This window comes from Ascaphus truei, unplaced genomic scaffold (genome assembly GCF_040206685.1).
Source record: "Ascaphus truei isolate aAscTru1 unplaced genomic scaffold, aAscTru1.hap1 HAP1_SCAFFOLD_2314, whole genome shotgun sequence".
In the NCBI taxonomy this organism is placed as follows: domain Eukaryota; kingdom Metazoa; phylum Chordata; class Amphibia; order Anura; family Ascaphidae; genus Ascaphus; species Ascaphus truei.
This window is the reverse complement of record NW_027455232.1, coordinates 912-24,251: the sequence shown is the minus strand read 5'-3', so window position 1 is coordinate 24,251 and position 23,340 is coordinate 912. Positions and strand designations below refer to the sequence as shown.

The following is a 23,340-nucleotide window of genomic DNA, read 5'->3' as shown; positions in this document are numbered from 1 at the left end:
GAGGGGGACACTGCAGGAGGTGGGTTACCGTCAGCAGGTTCTCGGTGAGTATGACCTCGCTCAGGTTCTCACACACACACACAGGAGAGGGGGACACTGCAGGAGGTGGGTTACCGTCAGCAGGTTCTCGGTGAGTATGACCTCGCTCAGGTTCTCACACACACACACACAGGAGAGGGGGACACTGCAGGAGGTGGGTTACCGTCAGCAGGTTCTCGGTGAGTATGACCTCGCTCAGGTTCTCACAGTCCCCGATAGATTCTGTGAGCTGCAGCAGGCGGTTCTGATCAACCTTCAGGATGGATAACTGTTTCAGCTGGCCTGAGGAGAGAGGAGGAGGGGGCATGAGAGACAGGGGAGAGAGGAGAGAGAGGGGAGAGAGGAGAGAGAGGGGAGAGAAGAGAGAGAGAGAGGAGAGAGAGGAGAGAGAGGAGAGAGAGGAGAGAGGACAGGAAAGAGAGAGAGAGGAGAGGAAAGAGAGAGAGAGGAAAGGAGAGGAAAGAGAGAGAGAGAGAGGAGAGGAGAGGAGAGGAAAGAGAAAGAGAGGAGAGGAAAGAGGGCGAAAGGAGAGGAAAGAGGGCGAGAGGAGAGGAAAGAGGGCGAGAGGAGAGGAAAGAGGGCGAAAGGAGAGGAAAGAGGGCGAGAGGAGAGGAAAGAGGGCGAGAGGAGAGGAAAGAGGGCGAGAGGAGAGGAAAGAGGGCGAGAGGAGAGGAAAGAGGGCGAGAGGAGAGGAAAGAGGGCGAGAGGAGAGGAAAGAGGGCGAGAGGAGAGGAAAGAGGGCGAGAGGAGAGGAAAGAGGGCGAGAGGAGAGGAAAGAGGGCAAGAGGAGAGGAAAGAGGGCGAGGCGAGGGGGGGCGGGGCGAGAGGGGGCGGGGCGAGGGGGGGCGGGGCGAGAGGGGGGGCGGGATGAGACGGGGGGGCGGGGCGAGAGGGGGGGCGGGGCGAGGGGGGGCACGGAGCGAGGGGGGGGCGGGGCGAGAGGGGGGGCGGGGCGAGAGGGGGGGCAGGGCGAGAGGGGGGGCAGGGCGAGAGGGGGGCGGGGCGAGAGGGGGGCAGGGCGAGAGGGGGCGGGCGGGCGAGAGGGGGCGGGCGGGCGAGAGGGGGGCGGGCGGGCGAGAGGGGGCGGGCGGGCGAGAGGAGGGGCGGGGGAGGGAGGGGTGGGGGAGGGGCGGGGGAGGGAGTGGCGGGGGAGGGAGGGAAGGGTGGGGGAGGGAGGGGCGGGGGAGGGAAGGGAAGGGGAGGGGCGGGTACCGCGCAGGTAAGCCTGTGCCATTAGAGATCGCTGCAGTCAGACTGACCGAGGCCGGGGGGCAGAGTGCTGAGCAGGTTCTGGGACAGGAGCAGGTCTGTGAGAGACACCAGGCCGCTGATCTCGGACGGGAGCTGCTCCAGTTTGTTCTCCGACACGTCGAGACACACCAAGCGTCGCAGGTTCCCCAGCTCCTGCAACGCACACATCGTCACACACACACACACACACACACAGTCGCAGGTTCCCCAGCTCCTGCAACGCACACATCGTCACACACACACACACAGTCGCAGGTTCCCCAGCTCCTGCAACGCACACATCGTCACACACACACACACACAGTCGCAGGTTCCCCAGCTCCTGCAACGCACACATCGTCACACACACACACACACACACACACACACACAGCGTCGCAGGTTCCCCAGCTCCTGCAACGCACACATCGTCACACACACACACACACACACCGTCGCAGGTTCCCCAGCTCCTGCAACGCACACATCATCACACACACACACACACACACACACACACACACACACACCGTCGCAGGTTCCCCAGCTCCTGCAACGCACACATCGTCACACACACACACACACACCGTCGCAGGTTCCCCAGCTCCTGCAACGCACACATCGTCTCACACACACACACACACACACACCAAGCGTCGCAGGTTCCCCAGCTCCTGCAACGCACACATCGTCACACACACACACACACACACACACCAAGCGTCGCAGGTTCCCCAGCTCCTGCAACGCACACATCGTCACACACACACACACACACACACCAAGCGTCGCAGGTTCCCCAGCTCCTGCAACGCACACATCGTCACACACACACACAAACACACCAAGCATCGCAGGTTCACCAGCTCCTGCAAAGCACACATCGTCACACACACACACACACACACCAAGCATCGCAGGTTCCCCAGCTCCTGCAACACACACATCGTCACACACACACACACACACACACACACACACACACACACACCAAGCGTCGCAGGTTCCCCAGCTCCTGCAACACACACATCGTCTCACACACACATACACACACACACACACCAAGCGTCGCAGGTTCCCCAGCTCCTGCAACGCACACATCGTCACACACACACACACACACCAAGCGTCGCAGGTTCCCCAGCTCCTGCAACGCACACATCGTCACACACACACAAACACACACACACAGCGACGCAGGTTCCCCAGCTCCTGCAACGCACACATCGTCACACACACACACACACCAAGCGTCGCAGGTTCCCCAGCTCCTGCAACGCACACATCGTCACACACACACACACACACAGCGATGCAGGTTCCCCAGCTCCTGCAACACACACATCGTCACACACACACACACACACACACACACACACCAAGCGTCGCAGGTTCCCCAGCTCCTGCAACGCACACATCGTCACACACACACACAGCGACGCAGGTTCCCCAGCTCCTGCAACACACACATCGTCACACACACACACACACACACACACACCAAGCGTCGCAGGTTCCCCAGCTCCTGCAACACACACATCGTCACACACACACACACACACACACAGCGACGCAGGTTCCCCAGCTCCTGCAACACACACATCGTCACACACACACACACACACACACACACACACACACCAAGCGTCGCAGGTTCCCCAGCTCCTGCAATGCACACATCGTCACACACACAGACACCAAGCGATGCAGGTTCCCCAGCTCCTGCAACACACACATCGTCACACACACACACCAAGCGACGCAGGTTCCCCAGCTCCTGCAACGCACACATCGTCACACACACACACACACACACACACACACACACACACAGCGACGCAGGATCCCCAGCTCCTGCAACACACACATCGTGTCACACACACACACACACAGCGACGCAGGATCCCCAGCTCCTGCAACACACACATCGTGTCACACACACACACACAGCGACGCAGGTTCCCCAGCTCCTGCAACGCACACATCGTCACACACACACACACACACCAAGCATCGCAGGTTCCCCAGCTCCTGCAACGCACACATCGTCACACACACACACACACACACACAGCGACGCAGGTTCCCCAGCTCCTGCAACACACACATCGTCACACACACACACACACACACACACACAGCGACGCAGGTTCCCCAGCTCCTGCAATGCACACATCGTCACACACACACACACACACAGCGACGCAGGTTCCCCAGCTCCTGCAACACACACATCGTCACACACACACACACACACACACAGACACACACACATCAAGCGTCGCAGGTTCCCCAGCTCCTGCAACGCACACATCGTCACACACACACACACAGCGACGCAGGTTCCTCAGCTCCTGCAACACACACATCGTGTCACACACACACACCGTCGCAGGTTCCCCAGCTTCTGCAACACACACATCGTCACACACACAGACACACACACACACCAAGCAACGCAGGTTCCCCAGCTCCTGCAACACACACATCGTCACACACACACACCAAGCGTCGCAGGTTCCCCAGCTCCTGCAACACACACATTGTCACACACACACCAAGCGACGCAGGATCCCCAGCTCCTGCAACACACACATCGTGTCACACACACACACACACACCCCAAGCGTCGCAGGTTCCCCAGCTCCTGCAACACACACATCGTCACACACACACACCAAGCGTCGCAGGTTCCCCAGCTCCTGCAACACACACATCGTCACACACACACACATACCGTCGCAGGTTCCCCAGCTTCTGCAACACACACATCGTCACACACACACACACACACACACACACACACCAAGCGTCGCAGGTTCCCCAGCTCCTGCAACACACACATCGTCACACACACACACACACACACACACACACACACACAATCGCAGGTTCCCCAGCTCCTGCAACACACACATCATGTCACACACACACACACCGTCGCAGGTTCCCCAGCTTCTGCAACACACACATCGTCACACACACAGACACACACACACACACACCAAGCGACGCAGGTTCCCCAGCTCCTGCAACACACACATCGTCACACACACACACAGCGACGCAGGTTCCCCAGCTCCTGCAACACACACATTGTCACACACACACACAGCGACGCAGGATCCCCAGCTCCTGCAACACACACATCGTGTCACACACACACACACACACACCCCAAGCGTCGCAAGTTCCCCAGCTCCTGCAACACACACATCGTCACACACACACACCAAGCGTCGCAGGTTCCCCAGCTCCTGCAACACACACATCGTCACACACACACACACACACACACACACACATACCGTCGCAGGTTCCCCAGCTTCTGCAACACACACATCGTCACACACACACACACACCAAGCGACGCAGGTTCCCCAGCTCCTGCAACACACACATCGTCACACACACACACACACACACACACAGCGACGCAGGTTCCCCAGCTCCTGCAACACACACATCGTGTCACACACACACACACCCCAAGCGTCGCAGGTTCCCCAGCTCCTGCAACACACACATCGTCACACACACACACCAAGCGTCGCAGGTTCCCCAGCTCCTGCAACACACACATCGTCACACACACACACACACATACACACACATACCGTCGCAGGTTCCCCAGCTTCTGCAACACACACATCGTCACACACACACACACAGTCGCAGGTTCCCCAGCTCCTGCAACACACACATCGTTACACACACACACACACACCAAGCGTCGCAGGTTCCCCAGCTCCTGCAACACACACATCGTCACACACACACACACACACACACACACACACACACAGTCGCAGGTTCCCCAGCTCCTGCAACACACACATCGTGTCACACACACACACACCGTCGCAGGTTCCCCAGCTTCTGCAACACACACATCGTCACACACACAGACACACACACACACACACACCAAGCGACGCAGGTTCCCCAGCTCCTGCAACACACACATCGTCACACACACACACAGCGACGCAGGTTCCCCAGCTCCTGCAACACACACATTGTCACACACACACACAGCGACGCAGGATCCCCAGCTCCTGCAACACACACATCGTGTCACACACACACACACACACACACACACACACACACACCCCCCAAGCGTCGCAAGTTCCCCAGCTCCTGCAACACACACATCGTCACACACACACACCAAGCGTCGCAGGTTCCCCAGCTCCTGCAACACACACATCGTCACACACACACACACACACACACACATACCGTCGCAGGTTCCCCAGCTTCTGCAACACACACATCGTCACACACACACACACACACAGTCGCAGGTTCCCCAGCTCCTGCAACACACACATCGTCACACACACACACACACACACACCAAGCGTCGCAGGTTCCCCAGCTCCTGCAACACACACATCGTCACACACACACACACACACACACAGTCGCAGGTTCCCCAGCTCCTGCAACACACACATCGTCACACACACAACGTCACACACACATCGCCACACACACATCGCCACACACAGATCGCCACACACAGATCGCCACACACAGATCGCCACACACACATCGCCACACACACATCGCCACACACACATCGTCGCACACCGTGCAGGTACGCAACACATCACACACCCACCCACACAAAGAGTCACAGGTTCCCCAGCTCCTGTAACACACACAGTCACACCCCGTGCAGGTACGCAACACATCACACACCAAGCGTCGCAAGTTATCCAGCTCATGCAACACACACATCGTCACACACACACACACACCCAAGCATTGCGGGTTCCCCAGCTCCTGCAACACACACATCGCCACACACACACACACACCCAAGCATTGCGGGTTCCCCAGCTCCTGCAACACACACATCGTCACACAACGTGCAGGTACGCAACACATCACACACACACACACCAAGCGACGCAGATTCCCCAGCTCCTGCAACACACACAGTCACACACCGTGCAGGTACGCAACACATCACACACCAAGCGTCACAGGTTCCCCAGCTCCTGCAACACACACGTCGTCACACACCGTGCAGGTACGCAACACATCACACACACCACACCCACAAAGCGTCGCAGATTCCCCAGCTCCTGCAACACACACATCGTCACACACCGTGCAGGTACGCAACACATCACACAATGCGTCGCAGGTTCCCCAGCTCCTGCAACACACGACACACCGTGGTACAGAAAGGAGGGGCGCCGAGTGATAGAACGGTCACGTTCTGCATCCTCATTCTAGGGCAGATCCTTATTCTAGGGCAGATCCTTATTCTAGGGCAGATCCTTATTCTAGGGCAGATCACACAGTTGGGGGAACAAGCGGTTCCTGACTCGGCTCTCAGGGATTGCTCCCACATTTCCCAGACTCACCTGGGGCAGCGCAGAAAGCTGGTTCCTGTCCAGCCACAGCTCACGGAGGTTGGGTAATGCGCCCAGGGTGTCCGGCTGCAGAGAGAGAGAGCGGAGTCAATACACGAGCACACCGTGTAACCGCTGTGCACACAGGCAGCGCCGGGTAACTGCTGCGCACACAGGCAGCGCCGGGTAACCGCTGCACACACAGGCAGCGCCGTGTAACCGCTGCACACACAGGCAGCGCCGTTTAACCGCTGCACACACAGGCAGCGCCGGGTAACCTCTGCACACACAGGCAGCGCCGGGTAACCTCTGCACACACAGGCAGCGCCGGGTAACCGCTGCGCACACAGGCAGCGCTGTGTAACCGACACACACAGGCAGCGCCGGGTAACCGCTGCGCACACAGGCAGCGCCGTGTAACCGCTGCACACACAGGCAGCGCCGGGTAACCGACACACACAGGCAGCGCCGGGTAACCGTCACACACAGGCAGCGCCGTGTAACCGGCACACACAGGCAGCGCCGGGTAACCGCTGCACACACAGGCAGCGCCGGGTAACCGACACACACAGGCAGCGCCGGGTAACCGTCACACACAGGCAGCGCCGTGTAACCGGCACACACAGGCAGCGCCGGGTAACCGGCACACACAGGCAGCGCCGGGTAACCTCTGCACACACAGGCAGCGCCGTGTAACCGGCACAGACAGGCAGCGCCGTGTAACCGGCACACACAGGCAGCGCCGGGTAACCGCTGCACACACAGGCAGCGCCGTGTAACCGCTGCACACAAAGGCAGCGCCGTGTAATCGCTGCACACACAGGCAGCGCCGGGTAACCGTCACACACAGGCAGCGCCGTGTAACCGCTGCACACACAGGCAGCGCCGGGTAACCGGCACAGACAGGCAGCGCCGTGTAACCGCTGCACACAAAGGCAGCGCCGTGTAATCGCTGCACACACAGGCAGCGCCGGGTAACCGTCACACACAGGCAGCGCCGTGTAACCGCTGCACACACAGGCAGCGCCGGGTAACCGGCACACACAGGCAGCGCCGTGTAACCGCTGCACACACAGGCAGCGCCGGGTAACCGCTGCACACACAGGCAGCGCCGGGTAACCGGCACACACAGGCAGCGCCGGGTAACCGCTGCACACACAGGCAGCGCCGTGTAACCGGCACACACAGGCAGCGCCGTGTAACTGCTGCACACACAGGCAGCGTAAACCACCAGAGGTGACTGTCTCTGCAGTATTTGCTATACAGTCCTAGAGGTGACAGGCACAGTATCATAAGCTGTACAGTCCTAGAGGTGCCGACATTCTTACCAGAACCTGCAGGTCGTTACTTCCCAGATCCAACTGCTCCAACTTAACGAGGAAAGAGAGAGACCTACGGGCGGGAGAGAGAGGGGGTGAGAGAGACCTACAGACGGGAGAGAGAGGGGGTGAGAGAGACCTACAGACGGGAGAGAGAGAGGGGGTGAGAGAGACCTACAGACGGGAGAGAGAGAGGGGGTGAGAGAGACCTACAGACGGGAGAGAGAAAGTGAGAGAGACCTACAGACGGGAGAGAGAAAGTGAGAGAGACCTACAGACGGGAGAGAGAGAGGGGGTGAGAGACCTACAGACGGGAGAGAGAGGGGGTGAGAGAGACCTACAGACGGGAGAGAGAGGGGGTGAGAGAGACATACAGACATGAGAGAGAGAGGGGGTGAGAGACATACAGACGGGAGAGAGAGGGGGTGAGAGAGACATACAGACGGGAGAGAGAGGGGGTGAGAGAGACCTACAGCCGGGAGAGAGAGGGGGTGAGAGAGACCTACAGACAGGAGAGAGAGGGGGTGAGAGAGACCTACAGACAGGAGAGAGAGAGGGGGTGAGAGAGACCTACTGACGGGAGAGGCAGAGGGGGTGCGAGAGACATACAGACGGGAGAGAGAGAGGGTGAGAGAGACATACAGACGGGAGAGAGAGGGGGTGAGAGAGACCTACAGACATGAGAGAGGGGGTGAGAGACATACAGACGGGAGAGAGAGACATACAGACGGGAGAGAGAGGGGGTGAGAGAGACATACAGACGGGAGAGAGAGGGGGTGAGAGAGACATACAGATGGGAGAGAGAGGGGGTGAGAGAGACCTACAGCCGGGAGAGAGAGGGGGTGAGAGAGACCTACAGCCGGGAGAGAGAGGGGGTGAGAGAGACCTACAGCCGGGAGAGAGAGGGGGTGAGAGAGACCTACAGACGGGAGAGAGAGAGGGGGTGAGAGAGACCTACTGACGGGAGAGGCAGAGGGGGTGCGAGAGACATACAGACGGGAGAGAGAGGGGGTGAGAGAGACATACAGACGGGAGAGAGAGGGGGTGAGAGAGACATACAGACGGGAGAGAGAGGGGGTGAGAGAAACCTACAGACGGGAGAGAGAGGGGGTGAGAGAGACATACAGACGGGAGAGAGAGGGGGTGAGAGAGACATACAGACGGGAGAGAGAGGGGGTGAGAGAGACATACAGACGGGAGAGAGGGGGGGTGAGAGAGACATACAGACGGGAGAGAGAGGGGGTGAGAGAGACATACAGACGGGAGAGAGAGGGGGGGTGAGAGAGACCTACAGACGGGAGAGAGAGGGGGTGAGAGAAACATACAGACGGGAGAGAGGGGTGAGAGAGACCTACAGACAGGAGAGAGAGGGGGTGAGAGAGACCTACAGACGGGAGAGAGAGGGGGTGAGAGAAACATACAGACGGGAGAGAGAGGGGTGAGAGAGACCTACAGACGGGAGAGAGAGGGGGTGAGAGAGACATACAGACGGGAGAGAGAGGGGGTGAGAGAGACATACAGACGGGAGAGAGAGGGGGTGAGAGAGACATACAGACGGGAGAGAGAGAGGGGGTGAGAGAGACAAAAAGACGGGAGAGAGAGGGGGTGAGAGAGACAAAAAGACGGGAGAGAGAAGGGGTGAGAGAGACATACAGACGGGAGAGAGAGAGGGGGTGAGAGAGACATACAGACGGGAGAGAGAGAGGGGGTGAGAGAGACAAAAAGACGGGAGAGAGAGAGGGGGTGAGAGAGACATAAAGACGGGAGAGAGAGAGGGGGTGAGAGAGACATACAGACGGGAGAGAGAGAGGGGGTGAGAGAGACATACAGACGGGAGAGAGAGGGGGTGAGAGACATATAGACGGGAGAGAGAGGGAGTGAGAGAGACATACAGACGGGAGAGAGAGGGTGAGAGAGACCTACAGACGGGAGAGAGAGGGGGTGAGAGAAACCTACAGACGGGAGAGAGAGGGGGTGAGAGAAACCTACAGACGGGAGAGAGAGGGGTGAGAGAGACCTACAGACGGGAGAGAGAGGGGGTGAGAGAGACATACAGACGGGAGAGAGAGGGGGTGAGAGAGACCTACAGACGGGAGAGAGAGGGGGTGAGAGAGACATACAGACGGGAGAGAGGGAGTGAGAGAGAGGGAGCTGTTGTTATAATGGGGGGTGGGGGAGGTGTTATAATGGGGGATGGTGTTATAGAAGGGGGGTGGCGTTATAGTGGGGGGTGGCGGGAGGTGGTGTTATAGTGGGGGTGGCGGGAGGTGGTGTTATAGTGGCGGGAGGTGGTGTTATAGTGGGGGGTGGCGGAAGGTGGTGTTATAGTGGGGAATGGCGGGAGGTGGTGTTATAGTGGGGGATGGCTGGAGGTGGTGTTATAGTGGGGGGTGGCGGGAGGTGGTGTTATAGTGGGGAATGGCGGGAGGTGGTGTTATAGTGGGGAATGGCGGGAGGTGGTGTTATAGTGGGGAATGGCGGGAGGTGGTGTTATAGTGGGGAATGGCGGGAGGTGGCGTTATAGTGGGGGATGGCGGGAGGTGGTGTTATAGTGGGGAATGGCGGAAGGTGGTGTTATAGTGGGGAATGGCGGGAGGTGGTGTTATAGTGGGGAATGGCAGGAGGTGGCGTTATAGTGGGGGATGGCGGGAGGTGGTGTTATAGTGGGGAATGGCGGGAGGTGGTGTTATAGTGGGGAATGGCAGGAGGTGGCGTTATAGTGGGGGATGGCGGGAGGTGGTGTTATAGTGGGGAATGGCGGGAGGTGGTGTTATAGTGAGGAATGGCGGGAGTTGGTGTTATAGTGGGGAATGGCAGGAGGTGGCGTTATAGTGGGGGATGGCGGGAGGTGGTGTTATAGAGGGGGATGGCTGAAGGTGGTGTTATAGTGGGGGGTGGCGGGAGGTGGTGTTGTAGAGGGGGATGGCGGGAGGTGGTGTTATAATGGGGGGTGGCGGGAGGTGGTGTTATAGTGGGGGGAAGCGGTGTTATAGTGGCGGGTGGCGGGTGTTATAGAGGGGGATGGCTGGAGGTGGTGTTATAGTGGGGGGTGGCGGGAGGTGGTGTTGTAGAGGGGGATGGCGGGAGGTGGTGTTATAGTGGGGAATGGCGGGAGGTGGTGTTATAGTGAGGAATGGCGGGAGGTGGCGTTATAGTGGGGAATGGCAGGAGGTGGCGTTATAGTGGGGAATGGCGGGAGGTGGTGTTATAGAGGGGGATGGCGGGAGGTTGTGTTATAGTGGGGGGAAGGCTGAAGGTGGTGTTATAGTGGGGGGTGGCGGGAGGTGGTGTTGTAGAGGGGGATGGCGGGAGGTGGTGTTATAATGGGGGGTGGCGGGAGGTGGTGTTATAGTGGGGGGTAGCGGTGTTATAGTGGCGGGTGGCGGGTGTTATAGAGGGGGATGGCTGGAGGTGGTGTTATAGTGGGGGGTGGCGGGAGGTGGTGTTGTAGAGGGGGATGGCGGGAGGTGGTGTTATAATGGGGAATGGCGGGAGGTGGTGTTATAGTGGGGAATGGCGGGAGGTGGTGTTATAGTGGGGGGTAGCGGGAGGTGGTGTTATAGAGGGGGATGGCGGGAGGTGGTGTTATAGTGGGGGGTAGCGGGAGGTGGTGTTATAGAGGGGGATGGCTGAAGGTGGTGTTATAGTGGGGGGTGGCGGGAGGTGGTGTTGTAGAGGGGGATGGCGGGAGGTGGTGTTATAATGGGGGGTGGCGGGAGGTGGTGTTATAGTGGGGGGTAGCGGTGTTATAGTGGCGGGTGGCGGGTGTTATAGAGGGGGATGGCTGGAGGTGGTGTTATAGTGGGGGGTGGCGGGAGGTGGTGTTGTAGAGGGGGATGGCGGGAGGTGGTGTTATAATGGGGAATGGCGGGAGGTGGTGTTATAGTGGGGAATGGCGGGAGGTGGTGTTATAGTGGGGAATGGCGGGAGGTGGTGTTATAGTGGGGGGTAGCGGGAGGTGGTGTTATAGAGGGGGATGGCGGGAGGTGGTGTTATAGTGGGGGGTAGCGGGAGGTGGTGTTATAGAGGGGGATGGCTGAAGGTGGTGTTATAGTGGGGGGGTGGCGGGAGGTGGTGTTGTAGAGGGGGATGGCGGGAGGTGGTGTTATAATGGGGGGTGGCAGGAGGTGGTGTTATAGTGGGGGGTAGCGGTGTTATAGTGGCGGGTGGCGGGTGTTATAGAGGGGGATGGCTGGAGGTGGTGTTATAGTGGGGGGTGGCGGGAGGTGGTGTTGTAGAGGGGGATGGCGGGAGGTGGTGTTATAATGGGGAATGGCGGGAGGTGGTGTTATAGTGGGGAATGGCGGGAGGTGGTGTTATAGTGGGGAATGGCGGGAGGTGGTTTTATAGAGGGGAATGGCGGGAAGTGGTGTTATAGTGGGGAATGGCGGGAGGTGGTGTTATAGTGGGGGATGGCGGGAGGTGGTGTTATAGAGGGGGATGGCGTGTGGCGGGAGGTGGTGTTATAGAGGGGGGTGGCTGGAGGAGGTGTTATAGTGGGGGGTGGCGGGAGGTGGTGTTGTAGAGGAGGATGGCGGGAGGTGGTGTTATAATGGGGGGTGGCGGGAGGTGGTGTTATAGTGGGGGGTGGCGGGAGGTGGTGTTATAGTGGGGGGTGGCGGGAGGTGGTGTTATAGAGGGGGGGGTGGCGGGAGGTAGTTGTGACGGGGAGGGAAGGGGTTAAACTTATTTGCCATGCATTACTGTGTTTGCCCTGTCCCAGCCATTTTTATTCCCCATTTGCAGGCCATTCCCTGCCTGCCAGGTTAAAAGGAAAAAATGCATTGCTTGCCATACCCTCTAACCGACACATGATGGCAGTATAGAAACCGGCATTTCAATGAGCTGTAGGTATTTTTATGACGGAGCCTCAAAGGGGTCTCACAGATTTAGATTCTCCCTGTCTAAAAGGGGTAAGTTCTGAAAAGACCCAGATACCCATAAGTTATACACGGCCGGCATTCTGAGGTATCACAGATGCCAGTCTATTGACATTTATTGGTCAAAAATCAGACGGAGTGGCACCAAGTTATGGGTGTAGCCCAGGTATGCTAAGTGGCATGGGCGTCAACCTGACCCATGCGCCCTGCCCACCGGACAGCCCTTTTGACCGGTCTTATGAACGGGGGGTAACTTGGCTATTCGTGGGTTGTTTTGTTCCCACGAGGGGATTGGATCCACATGTTAAAGATAGCTGTGGCCAGTCTATAACTGTGGCTCCCCAGGTATTTCCCAGTGTGACCCCGGAATTTTAATCCATGATGTAAAGATGCAAGACTTTGTTCCAGCCCAGCAACAACCAGTCCAGGAGTGAAGGGGTTAATAACCACATTACCACAGGACTTTAAAACCAAGGCTGCATTTCTTGCACTTGCAGGCAAAGGACAATTTCTTTCGTTCCCTTATCCCCGTGAGTGTGGTTTTAAGTGTATTCTGCAGATGTCGTGTGTTTGTCTATTAAGGAAATAAATCACAATTTATTTTGCAATTTGTTCTGTTCAATCAAGTACCCAGAAATATAAACGTGTTGATACAAGTTGGTGTCATAGTGACAGGCATGTTATAGTGGGGGATGGCGGGAGGTGGTGTTATAGAGGGAGATGGCGGGAAGTGGTGTTATAGAGGGAGATGGCGGGAGGTGGTGTTATAGAGGGGGGTGGCGGGAGGTGGTGTTATAGAGGGGGGTGGCGGGAGGTGGTGTTATAGAGGGGGTGGCGGTGGGAGACTCACGTGGGTACTGACTTCAGGAGGTTCTCACGCAATTCTAAGGTAACCAGATTCGCCAAACTACAAAAAGTGAAAGTGTTATACAGAGAGAGCGTTATATACATACATACAATACAGAGGGAACGTTGTATACACGCGTACAGTACAGAGGGAGCGTTATAAACACGCATACATGTGAGGGGTCAGTGTGTATATAACGCTCCCTCTGTACTGTACGTGTGTATACAACGTTCCCTCTGTATTGTACGCGTTTATATAGTACAGAGGCAGCGTTATATACATACTGACCCCTCACACGTACAGTACAGAGGGAGCATTATATACACACTGACCCCTCACACGTACAGTACAGAGGGAGCATTATATACACACTGACCCCTCACACGTACAGTACAGAGGGAGCATTATATACACACTGACCCCTCACACGTACAGTACAGAGGGAGCGTTATATACACGCATACATGTGAGGGGTCAGTGTGTATATAACGCTCCCTGACCCCTCACACGTACAGTACAGAGGGAGCGTTATATACACGCTGACCCCTCACACGTACAGTACAGAGGGAGCATTATATACACGCTGACCCCTCACACGTACAGTACAGAGGGAGCATTATATACACGCTGACCCCTCACACGTACATTACTGTGCCTTTAATTTACCATGATAGGAACTGTGATAAAGCCCCTCCTCTCCATCTCAAATACCCACATGTAAATGTGCACACGCCTCCGTGCACACGCCTCCGTGCACACGCCTCCATGCACACGCCTCCGTGCACACGCCTCCGTGCACACGCCTCACACATTCTGCCCGTGTCAGATGTAGTAAAGCAGTTTGCAAAATAAACTCTGCTGTTGATCCAGTTGACCGGTTACCTGCGGACGCCCTGACCATGTTATTAATATAGTGTTGAGCATAGCGCACGCACTCACTTCCCGATGTCGCCGGGTAACGCCTGCAGAGAGACATCGTTCAGTGCCAGGTGCGCCAGGCTGCGGAGCTGGGTGAATCCGGCCGGAAGCCTGTGCCAGGAGGGAGAGAAGAAAGGGATGTCAGAGAGGCGGCGGGAGGAGGGGGAGAGGGCGGCGGGAGGAGGGGGAGAGAGGCGGCGGGAGGAGGGGGAGAGAGGCGGCGGGAGGAGGGGGAGAGGGGCGGCGGGAGGAGGGGGAGAGAGGCGGCGGGAGGAGGGGGAGAGGGGCGGCGGGAGGAGGGGGAGAGAGGCGGCGGGAGGAGGGGGAGAGGGACGGCGGGAGGAGGGGGAGAGGGCGGCGGAGGAGGGGGAGAGGGCGGCGGGAGGAGGGGGAGAGGGGCGGCGGGAGGAGGGGGAGAGGGGCGGCGGGAGAGGGGGGGAGAGGGGCGGCGGGAGGAGGGGGAGAGAGGCGGCGGAGGAAGGGGAGAGGGGCGGCGGGAGGAGGGGAAGAGAGGCGGCGGGAGGAGGGGGGAGAGGGGCGGCGGGAGGAGGGGGGACAGGGGAGAGAGGCGGCGGGAGGAGGGGGAGAGGGGCGGCGGGAGGAGGGGGAGAGAGGCGGCGGGAGGAGGGGGGAGAGAGGGAGAGAGGCGGCGGGAGGAGGGGGAGACGGGAGAGAGGGCGGAGACGGGAGAGAGGTGGCGGAGAGGGAGAGAGGGGCGACGGGAGGAGGGGGAGAGGGGAGAGAGATGGCGGGAGGAGGGGGAGAGGGGAGAGAGGCGCCGGGAGGAGGGGGAGAGGGGAGGGAGGCGCCGGGAGGAGGGGGAGAAGGGAGAAAGGGAAGGGAGATAGAGAGAGGAAGGGAAAAGAGGATGACACCAGAGGAAAAAGTGAAAGGAAAGGAGAGAGAATAGGTAGGAGAGAAGGAGACTCTGAGAGGAGAGTAAGGAGACTCGGAGAGAAGAGTAAGGAGACTCGGAGAGTGAGGAGACTCGGAGAGGAGAATGAGGAGACTCGGAGAGTAAGGAGACCTCGGAGAGTAAGGAGACTCGGAGAGTGAGGAGACTCGGAGAGTAAGGAGACTCGGAGAGTAAGGAGACTCGGAGAGTGAGGAGACTCGGAGAGGAGAGTGAGGATACTCGGATGAGGAGAGTAAGGAGACTCGGAGAGGAGAGTGAGGATACTCGGAGAGGAGAGTAAGGAGACTCGGAGAGGAGAGTAAGGAGACTCGGAGAGGAGAGTAAGGAGACTCGCAGAGGAGAGTAAGGAGACTCGCAGAGGAGAGTAAGGAGACTCGGAGAGGAGAGTAGGGAGACTCGGAGAGGAGAGTAGGGAGACTCAGAGAGGAGAGTAAGAAGACTCGGAGAGGAGAGTAAGGAGACTCGGAGAGGAGAATGAGGATACTCGGAGAGGAGAGTAAGGAGACTCGGGAGAGGAGAGTGAGGATACTCGGAGAGGAGGGTAAGGAGACTCGGAGAGGAGAGTAAGGAGACTAGGAGAGGAGAGTAAGGAGACTCGCAGAGGAGAGTAAGGAGACTCGCATAGGAGAGTAAGGAGACTCGGAGCGGAGAGTAAGGAGACTCGGAGCGGAGAGTAAGGAGACTCGGAGAGGAGAGTAAGGAGACTCGGAGAGGAGAGTAAGGAGACTCGCAGAGGAGAGTAAGGAGACTCGGAGAGGAGAGTAAGGAGACTCGGAGAGGAGAGTAAGGAGACTCGGAGAGGAGAGTAAGGAGACTCGGAGAGGAGAGTAAGGAGACTCGGAGAGGAGAGTAAGGAGACTCGGAGAGGAGAGTAAGGAGACTCGGAGAGGAGAGTAAGGAGACTCGGAGAGGAGTGAGGAGACTCGGAGAGGAGAGTGAGGAGACTCGGAGAGGAGAGTGAGGAGACTCGGAGAGGAGAGTGAGGAGACTCGGAGAGGAGAGTGAGGAGACTCGGAGAGGAGAGTGAGGAGACTCGGAGAGGAGAGTGAGGAGACTCAGAGAGGAGAGTGAGGAGACTCGGAGAGGAGAGTGAGGAGACTCAGAGTAAGGAGACTCGGAGAGGAGAGTAGGGAGACTCGGAGAGGAGAGTAGGGAGACTCGGAGAGGAGAGTAGGGAGACTCGGAGAGGAGAGTAAGGAGACTCGGAGAGGAGAGTGAGGAGACTCGGAGAGGAGATTGAGGAGACTCGGAGAGGAGAGTAAGGAGACTCGGAGAGGAGAGTAAGGATACTCGGAGAGGAGAGTAAGGATACTCGGAGAGGAGAGTAAGGAGACTCGGAGAGGAGAGTGAGGAGACTCGGAGAGGAGAGTAAGGAGACTCGGAGAGGAGAGTAAGGAGACTCGGAGAGGAGAGTGAGGAGACTCGGAGAGGAGAGTGAGGAGACTCGGAGAGGAGAGTGAGGAGACTCGGAAAGGAGAGTGAGGAGACTCGGAGAGGAGAGTAAGGAGACCTCGGAGAGGAGAGTAAGGAGACTCGGAGAGGAGAGTAAGGAGACTCGGAGAGGAGAGTAAGGAGACTCGGAGAGGAGAGTAAGGAGACTCGGAGAGGAGAGTAAGGAGACTCGGAGAGGAGAGTAAGGAGACTCGGAGAGGAGAGTGAGGAGACTCGGAGAGGAGAGTGAGGAGACTCGGAGAGGAGAGTAAGGAGACTCGGAGAGGAGAGTAAGGAGACTCGGAGAGGAGAGTAAGGAGACTCGGAGAGGAGAGTAAGGAGACTCGGAGAGGAGAGTGTGAGAGACTCGGAGAGGAGAGTGAGGAGACTCGGAGAGGAGAGTGAGGAGACTCGGAGAGGAGAGTGAGGAGACTCGGAGGGGAGAGTGAGGAGACTCGGAGCGGGGAGTGAGGATACTCGGAGAGGAGAGTAAGGATACTCGGAGAGGAGAGTGAGGATACTCGGGAGAGCAGAGTGAGGAGACGCTCATATTACCGGGACAGGGGATTCCCGCTGAAATCTGCGATCTCCAGGGACTTGCAGAACTTGATGCTTTCCGGGATTTCTGGAATGTCTGAGATAAAGAAACAGAGTGAGAAGGGGGGGGCCGAGGGGAAGGGGGGACCGGGAGGGAGGGGGGTGGGGGGGGACCGAGGGAGGGGGGAACCGGGGGGGGGCCAGGGACAGAGGTGAGAGGGTGCGGGGGAGAGAGAGGGAGGGACAGAGGTGAGGGGGGGGAGAGAGGGAGGACAGAGGTGAGGGGGGGAGAGGGAGGGCAGGGACAGAGGTGAGAGGGAGGGCAGGGACAGAGGTGAGGGGGGGGGAGAGGGAGGGCAGTGACAGAGGTGAGGGGGGGGAGAGGGAGGGCAGGGACAGAGGTGAGGGGGGAGAGGGAGGGCAGGGACAGAGGTGAGGGGGGGAGAGGGAGGACAGAGGTGAGGGGGGGAGAGGGAGGACAGGGACAGAGGTGAGGGGGGGAGAGGGAGGACAGGGAAAGAGGTGAGGGGGGGAGAGGGAGGACAGGGACAGAGGTGAGGGGGGGGAGAGGGAGGACAGGGACAGAAGTGAGGGGGGGAGAGGGAGGACAGGGACAGAGGTGAGGGGGGGGGGAGAGGGAGGACAGGGACAGAGGTGAGGGGGGGGAGAGGGACAGGGACAGAGGTGAGGGGGGAGAGGGAGGACAGGGACAGTGGTGAGGGGGGGAGAGGGAGGACGGGGACAGAGGTGAGGGGAGGAGAGGGAGGACGGGGGACAGTGGTGAGGGGGGGAGAGGGAGGACAGGGACAGAGTGAGGGCGGGGGACAGAGTGAGGGCGGGGACAGAGTGAGGGCGGGGACAGAGGGAGGGCGGGGACAGGGAGGGCGGGGGACAGAGGGAGGGCGGGGGACAGAGGGAGGGCGGGGACAGAGGGAGGGCGGGGACAGAGGGGAGGGCGGGGACAGAGGGAGGGCGGGGACAGAGGGGAGGGACGGGGACAGAGGGGAGGGACGGGGGGAGAGGGAGGACGGGGACAGAGGTGAGGGGGGGAGAGGGAGGACAGGGACAGAGGTGAGGGGGGAGAGGGAGGACAGGGACAGAGGTGAGGGCGGGGAGAGGGAGGGACAGGGACAGAGGTGAGAGGGCGGGGAGAGGGAGGACAGGGACAGAGGTGAGGGGAGAGGGAGGACAGGGACAGAGGTGAGGGGAAGGGAGGACACGGGGAGAGGGAGGACGGGGGGAGAGGGGAGGACGGGGGGAGAGGGAGGACGGGGGAGAGGGAGGACGGGGGGAGAGGGAGGACGGGGGGAGAGGGAGGACAGGGGGAGAGGGAGGACAGGGGGAGAGGGAGGACCAGGGGGAGAGGGAGGACAGGGGGAGAGGGAGAGACAGGGGGAGAGGGGAGGACAGGGGGAGAGGGAGGACAAGGGGAGAGGGAGGACAGGGGGAGAGGGAGGACAGGGGGAGAGGGAGGACGGGGGGAGAGGGAGGACCGGGGGGAGAGGGGAGGACGGGGGAGAGGGAGGACGGAGGAGAGGGAGACGGGGGAGAGGGAGGACCGGGGGAGAGGGAGGACCGGGGGAGAGGGAGGACGGGGGAGAGGAGGACGGGGAGAGGGAGGACGGGGGGAGAGGGAGGACGGGGGGGAGAGGGACAGAGGTTGGGGGGAGAGGGACAGAGGTTGGGGGCATAGGGAGGACAGGGACAGATGTGAGGGGGGGGAGAGGAGGACAGGGACAGAGGGTGAGAGGTGGGGGGGGACAAGGGAGGACACGGACAGAGGAGGGGGGAGGACGGGGACAGAGGAGGGGGAGGACGGGGACAGAGGAGGGGGAGGACAGGGACAGAGGAGGGGGAGAGGACGGGGACAGAGGATGGGGAGGACGGGGACAGAGGAGGGGGAGGACGGGGACAGAGGAGGGGGAGGACGGGGGACAGAGGAGGGGGAGGACGGGGACAGAGGAGGGGGAGGACGGGGACAGAGGAGGGGGAGGACGGGGACAGAGGAGGGGGAGGACGGGGACAGAGGAGGGGGAGGACGGGGACAGAGGAGGGGGAGGACGGGGACAGAGGAGGGGGAGGACGGGACAGAGGAGGGGGAGGACAGGGACAGAGGAGGGGGAGGACAGGGACAGAGGAGGGGGGAGGACAGGACAGAGGAGGGGGAGGACAGGGACAGAGGAGGGGGAGGACAGGGACAGAGGAGGGGGAGGACAGGGACAGAGGAGGGGGAGGACAGGGACAGAGGAGGGGGAGGACAGGGACAGAGGAGGGGGAGGACAGGGACAGAGGAGGGTGGGGACAGAGGAGGGGGGAGGACAGGGACAGAGGAGGGGGAGGACAGGGACAGAGGAGGGGGAGGACAGGAACAGAGGAGGGGGGGACCAAGGGAGGACAGGTACAGAGGAGGGAGGGAAGGGAAAGAGGGAGGGAAGGGAAAGAGGGAGGAAAGGAAAGAGGTGAGGGGGTAGGTATAGTGCAGTATATAACTCCTCCCTCTCGCCCCCCCATGCACTCACTGTAGGTATGGTGCAGTATATAACCCCTTCCTCTCACCCCCCCCATGCACTCATTGTAGGTATAGTGCAGTATATAACCCCTCACGCCCCCCCCCCCGTAGGTATAGTGCAGTATATAACCCCTCACGCCTTCCCCGTAGGTATAGTGCAGTATATAACCCCTCACGCCTTCCCCGTAGGTATAGTGCAGTATATAACCCCTCACGCCCCCTCGTAGGTATAGTGCAGTATATAACCCCTCATGCCCCCCTCGTAGGTATAGTGCAGTATATAACCCCTCACGCCCCCCCCCCGTAGGTATAGTGCAGTATATAACCCCTCACGCCTTCCCCGTAGGTTATAGTGCAGTATTTAACCCCTCACGCCCCCTCGTAGGTATAGTGCAGTATATAACCCCCTGACGCCCCCCCCCCCGTAGGTATAGTGCAGTATATAACCCCTGACGCCCCCCCCCCCGTAGGTATAGTGCAGTATATAACCCCTCACGCCTTCCCCATAGGTATAGTGCAGTATATAACCCCTCACGCCCCCTCGTAGGTATAGTGCAGTATATAACCCCTCACGCCCCCTCGTAGGTATAGTGCAGTATATAACCCCTCATGCCCCCCTCGTAGGTAAGTGCAGTATATAACCCCTCACGCCCCCCCCCCGTAGATATAGTGCAGTATATAACCCCTCACGCCCTCACAGTAGGTATAGTGCAGTATATACCCCCCTCACGCCCACCCCCGCACTCTCTGTAGGTATAGTGCAGTATATACCCTCTCACGCCCACCCCCGCACTCTCTGTAGGTATAGTGCAGTATATAACCCCTCACGCCCACCCCCTGCACTCACTGTAGGTATAGTGCAGTATATAACCCCTCACGCCCCCTCGTAGGTATAGTGCAGTATATAAACCCCTCACGCCCACCCCCTGCACTCACAGTAGGTATAGTGCAGTATATAACCCCTCACGCCCCCCTCGTAGGTACAGTGCAGTAATAACCCCTCACGCCCACCCCCTGCACTCACAGTAGGTATAGTGCAGTATATACCCCCTCACGCCCACCCCCCGCACTCTCTGTAGGTACAGTGCAGTATATACCCCCTCACGCCCACCCCCGCACTCTCTGTAGGTACAGTGCAGTATATACCCCCTCACGCCCACCCCCGCACTCTCTGTAGGTACAGTGCAGTATATACCCCCTCACGCCCACCCCCGCACTCTCTGTAGGTACAGTGCAGTACATACCCCCTCACGCCCCCCCCCCTCCCCCCCCCCGCACTCACCGTTGCGAGAGATGTCCAGCTCCACCAGCTGCATGAAGTTTGCCACCTCCGGGGGGAGTCTCTGGATCTCGTTGTCACTCAGGCCCAACTTCCTCAGGTTCAGCAGCCGGAAGAAAGGCTGCACAGGGCAAGAGGGAGGAGAGAGAGAGGGGCAAGAGGGAGGAGAGAGAGAGGGGCAAGAGGGAGGAGAGAGAGAGGGGCAAGAGGGAGGTGAGAGAGAGGGGCAAGAGGGAGGAGAGAGAGAGGGGGCAAGAGAGGGAGGAGAGAGGGGGGCAAGAGGGAGGCAGAGAGGGGCAAGAGGGAGGAGAGAGGGGCAGGAGGGAGGAGAGAGAGAGGGGCAAGAGGGAGGAGAGAGAGAGGGGCAAGAGGGAGGAGAGAGAGAGGGGCAAGAGGGAGGAGAGAGAGAGGGGCAAGAGGGAGGAGAGAGGAGGGGAAAGAGGGAGGAGAGAGAAGGGCAAGAGGGAGGAGAGAGAAGGGCAAGAGGGAGGAGAGAGAGGGGCAAGAGGGAGGAGAGAGAGGGGCAAGAGGGGGGAGAGAGAGGGGCAAGAGGGTGGAAAGTCAAGAGGGAGGGGAGAGGGGAGGAGAGAGACAGGGGCAAGAGAGAGGAGAGAGAGAGAGGAGCGAGAGGGAGGAGACGAGGAGGGTGGAGAGAGAGAGGGGCAAGAGGGAGGAGAGAGGAGAGAGGGGCAAGAGGGAGGAGAGAGAGAGAGGGCAAGAGGGAGGAGAGAGAGGGCAAGAGGGAGGAGAGAGAGGGGCAAGAGGGAGGAGAGAGAGGGGCAATAGGGGGAGAGAGAGGGGCAAGAGGGGGGAGAGAGAGGGGCAAGAGGGGGGAGAGAGAGTCAAGAGGGATGGGAGAGGGAGGTGAGAGAGAGGGCAAGAGGGAGGAGAGAAAGAGAGGGGCAAGAGGGAGGAGAGAGAGAGGGGAGAGAGGGAGGAGAGAGAGAGGGGCAAGAGGGAGGAAAGAGAGGGGCAAGAGGGAGGAAAGAGAGGGGCAAGAGGGAGGAGAGAGAGAGGGGGCAAGAGGGAGGAGAGAGAGAGGGGCAAGAGGGAGGAGAGAGAGGGGCAAGAGGGAGGAGGAGAGAGAGAGGGTCAAGAGGGAGGAGAGAGAGAGGGTCAAGAGGGAGGAGAGAGAGAGGGTCAAGAGGGAGGAGAGAGAGGGTCAAGAGGGAGGAGAGAGAGAGGGTCAAGAGGGAGGAGAGAGAGAGGGTCAAGAGGGAGGAGAGAGAGGGGCAAGAGGGAGGGGAGAGAGGGGCAAGAGGGAGGGGAGAGAGGGGCAAGAGGGAGGAGAGAGGGGCAAGAGGGAGGAGAGAGGGGCAAGAGGAGGGGAGGGAAGGGAGAGAGGGGGGGATGGAGGGGGGATGGAGGGGGGGATGGAGGGGGGGATGGAGGGGGAAGGAGGGGGGGGATGGAGGGGGAAGGAGGGGGAAGGAGGGGGAAGGAGGGGGGTGGAGGGGGGGAGGGAGGGGGGGGTGGAGGGGGAGAGGGAGGGGAGAGAGGGGCAAGAGGGAGGGGAGAGAGGGGCAAGAGGGAGGGGAGGGGAGAGAGGGGCAAGAGGGAGGGGAGAGAGGGGAGAGAGGGAGGGGAGAGAGGGAGGGGGAGAGAGGGAGGGGAGAGAGGGAGGGGAGGGAGGGGAGAGAGGGGCAAGAGGGAGGGGGAGTGGAGGGGAGAGAGGGGCAAGAGGGAGGGGAGAGAGGGGCGAGAGGGAGGGGCGAGAGGGAGGGGAGAGAGGGACGAGAGGGAGGGGAGGGAGGGGCGAGAGGGAGGGGGAGGGAGGGGCGAGAGGAGGGGAGGGAGGGGAGAGAGGGTCGAGAGGGGCAAGAGGGAGGGGAGAGAGGGGCAAGAGGGAGGGGAGAGAGGGAAGAGAGGGAGGGGAGGGGAGAGAGGGGCAAGAGGGAGGGGAGAGAGGGGAGAGGAGGGGAGAGAGGGATGGGAGGGAGGGGAGAGAGGGAGGGGAGGGAGGGGAGAGAGGGGCAAGAGGGAGGGGAGAGAGGGGCAAGAGGGAGGGGAGAGAGGGGCAAGAGGGAGGGGAGAGAGGGGCAAGAGGGAGGGGAGAGAGGGGC

General features: G+C 59.9%; 1 protein-coding gene across 1 annotated transcript in view; it reads right to left on the bottom strand.

Annotated features, from left to right (window-relative positions):
- The window catches only part of LOC142477771 (uncharacterized), a gene marked incomplete at both ends in the record, with an annotated part of 33,743 nt that extends 12,345 nt beyond the window's left edge, over positions 1-21,398 (bottom strand). Inside the window, 8 exons of the mRNA XM_075582377.1 lie at positions 203-321; positions 1,299-1,443; positions 6,654-6,728; positions 7,970-8,033; positions 13,691-13,747; positions 14,627-14,716; positions 17,508-17,586; positions 21,281-21,398. Coding sequence (XP_075438492.1) covers positions 203-321; positions 1,299-1,443; positions 6,654-6,728; positions 7,970-8,033; positions 13,691-13,747; positions 14,627-14,716; positions 17,508-17,586; positions 21,281-21,398 — 747 coding nt within the window. The remainder of the gene's footprint in view (positions 1-202; positions 322-1,298; positions 1,444-6,653; positions 6,729-7,969; positions 8,034-13,690; positions 13,748-14,626; positions 14,717-17,507; positions 17,587-21,280) is intronic.
- Positions 21,399-23,340: the final 1,942 nt, after the last annotated feature.